The following is an 8,002-nucleotide window of genomic DNA, read 5'->3' on the forward strand; positions in this document are numbered from 1 at the left end:
TCTCATTCAAGGGTTTGTATTTATTTTAATTATTTGAACCACTGTAGATTAATACCAAAGACATCAAGATTATAAAAGAACATATATGGAATTATTTAATTTTTTTAAAAGTGTTAAACAAACCAGAATGTGTTTTATATTTTAGATTCTGTAAAGTAGCCCCCTCTCCCTTTCCTTTACAGAGTGCACACTCTTGGTATTCTCTCAGTCTGCTTCATGAAGTGGTCTCCTGGAATGGTTTCTAATTAACAGGTGAGCTTTTTCAAGAGTTAATTTGTAGAATAACTCGCCTTCTTAATGTGTTTGAGACCATCAGTTGTGTTGTTCAGAGGTAGGGTTAGTGCACAATATGGATAGGATAGCCCTATTAGACTACTGTTGTAATCCAGATTATGGCTAAACCAGATTATTTCATAGTTTTGATGTCTTCAGTATTAAACTACAATGCTGAAAATAATCAAAATAAATAAAACCCATTGAATGAGAAGGAGTGTCCAAACTTTTGACTGGTAGATTATATAAGGTTGGGCAGCGCACCCACAGGTGTGTTTACCTTGGTGTTATGCTCCTGACCTGAGGGTGTAGCCGCATGGTTACAGGTTCACTGAATGGACAACAAGTTGGACTGGTCCCTTAACACAGATGCACTCTACAGGAAGGGGCAGAGCCGCCTCTTTTTCTGAAGGAGGCTCAGATTCTTAGACATCTGCAGTAAGATGCTGCTTTTATCAGTCTGTGGTGGAAGGTGTGTTATTCTATGCTGCAGTCTGCTGGGGAAGCAATATAAAACACAAGGATGAGAGGCGACTGAACAAACTACTGAAAAGGGCTGGCCCTGTGATTGGAACCAGTTTGGACTCACTGGGGGCTGTGGTGGAGAGATGCTCACAGAAGAAGCTAGAGGCCATTCTAAATTACACAGATCATCCACTTCACAACTTCTTTGTGGACCAGAGAAACAGCGGCAGTGGACGGCTTATCTCTCTGCTCTGCAGGACTGAGTGATACAGAAAATCGTTCTTCCCTGCAGCCATTAGACTTCATAACTCTCTAGCCAATGGGAGATGAGCTGACAGACACCTGATTACTTGTTTCATGTGATTTTTATAATTTTATCTGCAAGACATCTGAATTTCCCTTCAGAGATTAATAAAGTACCATCCATCCATCCATTTTCTTCTGCTTATCCGGGGTCGGTCACGGGGGTAGCAGTCCAAATTGACCCAGACATCCCTCTCCCCAGCAACACTTTCCAGCTCCTCCTGGGGAATCCCAAGGGGATCCCAGACCAGGCGGGAGATATAATCCCTCCACTGTGTAGAGAACTTGTAGTTATATGTAGTCCTTGAATCATCTCTGAACTTAAACATCTGATACACCTGATAGTTTACCTTTTATTAATGCATGATCATTTTTATATTCCAGTTCTTATTCTCACTTGAAACACTCTTAAAGACCATGTACTTAAAAAATGCTTTACCAGTGTTAACTGAGGAAGGCAATATGGGCATACCTAAAAGTTTGTACAGACCAAACACTGACATGAGTAGTTACATTTGAACTGCTATCAAGAGAACAACTTCACTACATTTGCACTTGGTATGCAGACACCACTAAAATACTAACTTCAGTGACTTGTTGTTCTCTGGACTGCTGTATCAATGGTCAAGAGTAAACTTTGAAAGCTTACAGCTAATTCCTTTACATATCACATTTTTTAATCCAGCAAAAACTCAAGATTTTCTTCTTTCCTCAAGATTTTATTTTGACTTTTAATATCTTTGGCTTTTGTGCAATTAATTAAACAAGAAAAACAAACATTTATCATAAGGATTCACCAACTGAATACTAATTTGATATCGGTCTGATACTCTGATCTCTCCTCACAGATTCTTTATAAAAGTAAGTCTGCAGGAGCGAGTCCATCAGTGCTTCAGAAGGCTTCAGCTGCAAGCAGAAAACAGTCAGCGTGGAGAGCAACAGAGCAGGACACATCGGGCATAATGCAATCCTACACTCTCTAGGTGGTAATATAAAGATGATTCAGTCTAAATTATTGTTGTTAAACAGATATGTGCGAGTGCAGCTTTCAATCTGCTCTCAGACTATGAATCTCAAAACCAATTCCATCGCTCTCACAAAGTTTCTTGTCAGATTGTAATTGAAGGTAATACACAAATAAGGAGGTCATGGTGGAAAGTCTTTTACCCCTAAACACAGGCTACACCACAAGTCTTGAAAAGTTGTTGATCACTCTCAGAGGCTTTGTTGTTGTAGATAACAGCCAGTGAGTCTGAGATTGATGTGATACCGACTGAAATAGCTGGATTAGGTAAGGGGGAGAAGAAGTGTAATTGTTGCAGATCTGATGTGCACTTGGTTAGCCGTTATCCTCAATATAAGAATAAAGGAGCTACCGTGTCTGCAAGAGGGGGAGGCTCACATGTGGGTTGTTTGGACTTAACGTGTTTCAGGCATGTTATACCAAAAAGTAGGTAAAAAAAATCTGCAGGGCGCGGACTTAGCTGACTGGTTAAGTTGCACGCCCATGTAGAGGGCAGCCTGGGTTTGGCCAGTCTGCAGCCTCCTTCCTGCATGCCATTCCCCCACTCTCTCCCAGTTTCCTACACTATCCACTGTCCTCTCCTCTATCAATGAAGGTGTAAAGCCAAAAATATAACTTAAAAAAAAAAAATCTGTAAAGTTTTTACATTTTTTGTGAGCGATGTGTCAAAGCTGATGTTTCAAATAGTTAAAAATGAATGAATTATCCAAGGACTCTTTCACAGAGTACGAATTAGCTTATTAGTAAGTCACTGGTATCAGCTTAAGTCCAAGTAATGGACCCCAAGGCAGCTTTGTGCATCCCTAAAATTATCAAATACTTGCAGCGTTTGTTGTAAACATCACAAAATAAATTTAAGGCAAAGGCACCTCTTCATATGTAATCTTCACATAAGGAGACTTCATTGGCAGGTGCCAGTACTCAAAGTTGTAGTAGAGGTAAAAGCTTTTCTCCAGAACTATCTTTTCATAAGCCTCCAGCAGGCTGAGGGCAAAGTCTGTGAACGACTGGTGTGGTCTGAAGGTGTGGTAAAATCTACGGATGTCCACCGCCAGATTCTTCAAAGCCGGCTGTCCGAATATGGCGCTGTCGTTGCCCAGGTAGACGGGCTCTCCGCTGTACAGGTAGATCTTTGTGTAGTTTGTTTGTGATCTGCTGGACAGCTTTGCTCCCAGCTCGGTCAGTTTCTTGTACGTGCGGTGGACAAACTGTGAGCAGTCGTAGGACTCGAACCACACTGTGGCGTTAGGGCTGGGGTCAGAGTGCACCGTCCACGTCTCATAGTAGATCCCTGTCGCATTGTCGTCCTGGACCCACTGGGCCAAGTCATTGAACTGATTCCCTGATAGAGAGAGAAAGAAGCAAAATACAGTATAATACAAGGAAGGCAAAAACAGAAGAGGAAGAATGATTTTAAACGAGTCATGAAAGTGAGGGAATAAAAGAAGCATGGTGAGGAGGGATTAAATATGAATGGGTTCAATCCTCTTACCTGTGATTTCTGCTATCTTCTCCAAAGTGCCATTTTGTGACCAGTGTAAGTCGTCGATGCCTTCATAGAAGCAGGCGGCTCCTTGGTTGCACCAGAAAGGAGCGTAAACCTCCGGCCTGATGTGAGGGAAGGTGCAGTTACCCAGCTGGAACAGCTCGTACCACTCCATGGTGTAGTTACTACCTGTTTCTGAGCTGCTGAAGCCAACGGCATCGTGCATGATACGCTGTGAAACAAACAGAAACACTTAAAGGTCTCTGTGTGAGGACATGAGGGGAGGTTTCACAGCTGTGTTTCTATGAATACGAGGGAAAGTTGCACTTCCACTTTAACAGGTATTCTAAATTAATCACCCTATTTGTCAGATATGACCTGTTTTACCATCTTAAAGCTGCTGTGAGGAACTTTTGTTTTGTATCGGTTCTGGCGCCCCCTTGTGGACAAAGTGATACCTCTTATCTCTTGTCCTATACATGCAAAAGTAGTGCTTTCAAGAAAAATCTCATCCTGTTGTCTTTTAACAGTCAACTTTATCAGGCAATGTGATTATTTTCCATGAAAACAGTCAAATAAAGGCTGTTTCTGAAGTGAGATGTCCATCATCTGGTCTGACACCTACCCCCTCAGGGCGGTTTCAGGCATTAAAAATGACAACAGAGAAGGTGTCAGTGTTGCTGCTGATGGTCTTGTTTACTATTGAAGGTCATAAAGAGGCATCAGTATCATTTTCAGTCTGTTTCTCAGCCAGTTCAAAACTCCTCACAGGGCCTTTAAAGAACAACAACATAATATCTTCTTCTGAGTTTCACACAACATAATTATCAGTAGCACATTCCCTTCTTATCAGAAACACATTGAGCTTTAAAGCATTTCACCAATCAATTTCACTAAAGAAAATTGATTTAATCACTTATTTTGACCAAAGTGAAAAACAGGAGAAATTTCTTTTTATACACTAATACATGTTTATTGAATAATTTATTGTTTTAACTTGAATCTATTTAACAAAACTGCTAAGAAAGCCAAAAGAAGTAACAATCAATTACAACTAAACACCCAATTAAAGACAACACTGTCACTTTAAGACTAAAAAGAGAAGGTAAAAACTGGTAGCTTCTCCTTTTTTATTTATTATTCTTTTTTATTAGACCTTTATTTTACCAGGTAAAAATGTTTGAGAACCAGTTCTCATTTACAAACATGACCTGACCAAGAGGCGCCAACAGGAACACGTACACACACAGACATATAAACATGAATAGAACAAAAGTGGACAAGTAACAAGCAAAGTGCGCAAGGTGTAAAAAAGTATGTGTGTATAAAAGTATGCATGTAAGTAAAGTCCGAAGTGATCAGCAGGAGCAACAGTCAATTCAAATCTGTGTTCCTTTATTTGGAACTGATACGTATCAAAAGCAGACCCAGTTTAGACTTTATTCAGTGTGAGAGTTATGCATCTATAAGAATATTAAACATCATCTAATATTTTAAAGCAGCTATCCAAAGACCCTGACCTCATGATGGTGGTGATGTGGAATAAATACGAACAGCAGGTTTTTCACAAGTATCGAGAGGATTCATGTACTTACAAATTTCCCCAGCAGATCTCCATACTTGAATTCCCACACGGGTGTTTGCAGGCGATAAACTGAGATGACGTCGCTGTCTCTCATGTAGGGGAACCGTCCGTCTCGGTCTCCCGTGGGACAGAATGGGTAGAGAGCTTCACAGTAAGAGTCTGCTTCAGGCCGATGATCAAACCGCCTGAAGGTGACATTAGGAATTCACTTAGTATCTCTTAATTTCACTTTAACTGCTTCATTAGAGAAAGATTTGTCCACTTTTGGTACACTGAGAGTTAGGTAAGTTTTAACAGAGTCTGGGAATACCCATGATAGACAAAGTGGAAGAAGGATAATGAGAGCCCTAACGCTTGTATTCTCGTGATAAGAGGGTAACTCTCTGGCAATCTAGAAAACAAAACAATAGGTTGATCATTCCAGGCCAGACCACAAAATGCCATGCTGCAATAGTCCACACAAATAACATGAGTTAACCCTATTTTTTATCTCGACTTAACATTTGTTGAGAAATCAAGATCTTGAGAAAACAGCTGACTCAGTATCAGAGGGAATAAAATGAATGGATGCATGTCCACTTATTGGGACTTCCGTACATCTGATTAATTCTAAGTTCAGGCATATCGATTCTTAAGGACAGACATGAATGTGGATTTATTTCATTAGTTCTAATAATGAATAATGTAACTTTTTTGTTAGTCAAACACGAATAAATGAACGCACAGGTAAATCACAGTCTCTACATCTCTACTGTAAGATCTGACAGAGATACATCTGGGGTTTATATGTTTTATGTCTTCACCATGATCAAATAAACACAGTAGAGGAAGTAAAGTACATTTTCCCCTGAAGAGATCCATCAAATAAATGTGCTTTCCAACATTAATCAAATACGAAACTTACTCTAAGAAGTAAGGATTTCATAAACTGACACAGTAAGTAACTCCAAGGGTCAAAGTTTCAAAAGTCCAAATTACTTAGATTCTACCCCACTGTCTCGGCTACATGTGACAGATGCAAATCAAATGTGGGGACTTTGGCTCATCACTTTTGGCACTCGAGAATTTTTGGGAAAGCATCCTCCAGCTTTACAGTAGGATATACAACAAATCACTTCCTCCCGACTGCCTCACCATTATTCTAGGCTGCTCCGATTACTCTCTCACTCTTCCATCTGCCCTGCAACAGGCCTTAAAGCTCTAAGAGAGCAATCCTGCAGCAGTGGAGCTCAGCTACGCCTCCCTCATTTAACTGTTGGTTGAGTGAAATGGTTTACTGTTTGTACCTGGAGGAGATATGATATACTCTTTCAAACTCACACACTAAGTTTGTGAACATTTGGGGTCCCTTTATTGAATATATTAAAAGTAAAACAACTGCTACCTGATTCATTTAGGCATTATTTGGAGTGGACTGCACTGATGGTGGGTTAATATGACTTAGACTAAATATATGGACTCTGCACCTGGATCTTTAATTTACCCTTGGACTTTTAGATAGTAGAGTGTCATCCATTATTTACTTTCTTTATTTTTGTCTGACACTGATTTAATATCCCACCTTACTGTTAAATGGCAGTGTGGGCATGTATGTATGTATATTTTCTTTGTTTGTCTGTCTGTTTTTTTGTTTTTGTTTTTTTTTCTTGTTTTTTCCTTTTTTTTTGTCTTTTGATGGCTTTCCATTCCAATGATGTGCGTGCCTATTTCGTTCTTTCCTTTTTATTGTGGTTTTTCTGTCTATTTTCTTGCCTGTTATATAACAAAAAACTAATAATAAAGTTCTTTAACCCTCCTGTTATGTTCATTTCTTAGGGACAACAATAATGTTCCTGGGTCAACATGACCCGGAGCATATTTAATGATTCAAAAGCATCCGAACCCAAAAAATCCCAATAAACATTTTAAAAATCTCATTATTAACTCCATTACTAACTATTTAAATCCATATTTAGTGCATTGGGTTTCTTTAATTCTCACAGCTCATACTTCAATGATGATAATTCACTTGTTTTTATGAAAATTCATGTTAAAACTTTTTTGTATGTACATTGGAAAGTGATTGGGGTGAAATATGTCACAGAGTTGCAAAGAAACATTTAATATTTAACAATTCTGACCCCTTTTAGCCTCCACTTTGACTGCAGGATCAAATTGACCCACGAGCAGTATCTATGTAATATAAACATGCAGAGGGGTTTGCAAATGTGGGAAATTAACCATTTTCATTTTCTATGTTGTTCACACTAATTAAGCCAAGCAGAAGAAGTTTCATAGCGAAAATATACTTTTAACATTTTTTTTTTAATTTTTGAACTTTAAAATTGGTCAATTTTGAAAAAAAAAAAAAGTTTAAAAAGTCATGTGAACCTACCCTCAGTAATTTGGTTAGCTGACTTCAGATCAGTCAAAAAGGTCCCTTTTAGATAATGCTTCAATGTGACTAAACACAGATCTTATTTAAAATTCACATTATCTTTGAGAAACAGCTGAGGGGAGACAGGCACATTCAGAAAATTCAACACCACATCATGTGCAAAAGACGGATTTATTCAGACGTGGAAGCAGGAACTGTCTGAGCAGATATGTTAATTTCTAACCATGCCACATGACTCCACTTTACAGACAAGAAACAACATGCAGACAGAGAGCTTCAGTCTTCTTCATACCTGTAAGGAACGGGCCACACCGTCCGTCCATTACTCCTGACCTGAGCAACGACATGGAGGAAAAGAAGCAGGGCTAAACCCACAACAGCCTCCGTGTGGATCATGATGTTTAATCAAAGGAAAGACAGATAAAAGCAGAAGTTATGGTGAAGACTCCCTTCCCATGATCCTTCCTCTCTGGAACTCACTTCCTCATC

General features: G+C 39.3%; 1 protein-coding gene across 1 annotated transcript; it reads right to left on the reverse strand.

Moving 5' to 3' along the window:
- Positions 1–1,380: 1,380 nt before the first annotated feature.
- cln5 (CLN5 intracellular trafficking protein) lies at positions 1,381–8,002 on the reverse strand. The gene is made up of 4 exons (XM_034694446.1): positions 7,806–8,002; positions 5,147–5,321; positions 3,558–3,783; positions 1,381–3,407 (listed from the first exon to the last, which is right to left on the reverse strand). The coding sequence occupies exons 1-4, from the start codon at positions 7,907–7,909 to the stop codon at positions 2,920–2,922; spliced, it is 993 nt and encodes a 330-aa protein (XP_034550337.1). The 5' UTR covers positions 7,910–8,002; the 3' UTR covers positions 1,381–2,919.

This window comes from Notolabrus celidotus, chromosome 10, assembly GCF_009762535.1.
Source record: "Notolabrus celidotus isolate fNotCel1 chromosome 10, fNotCel1.pri, whole genome shotgun sequence".
NCBI lineage: Eukaryota > Metazoa > Chordata > Actinopteri > Labriformes > Labridae > Notolabrus > Notolabrus celidotus.

Bases quoted from the DNA above. Each gene is read 5' to 3' on its own strand.
- cln5 (XM_034694446.1), bottom strand. From the start codon at position 7,909: ATGATCCACACGGAGGCTGTTGTGGGTTTAGCCCTGCTTCTTTTCCTC. The intron at 5,322-7,805 runs GTATGAAGAAGA...TGTCACCTTCAG, and splicing joins GTGTGGCCCGTTCCTTACAG to GCGGTTTGATCATCGGCCTG. The intron at 3,784-5,146 runs GTAAGTACATGA...TTTGTTTCACAG, and splicing joins GAGATCTGCTGGGGAAATTT to CGTATCATGCACGATGCCGT.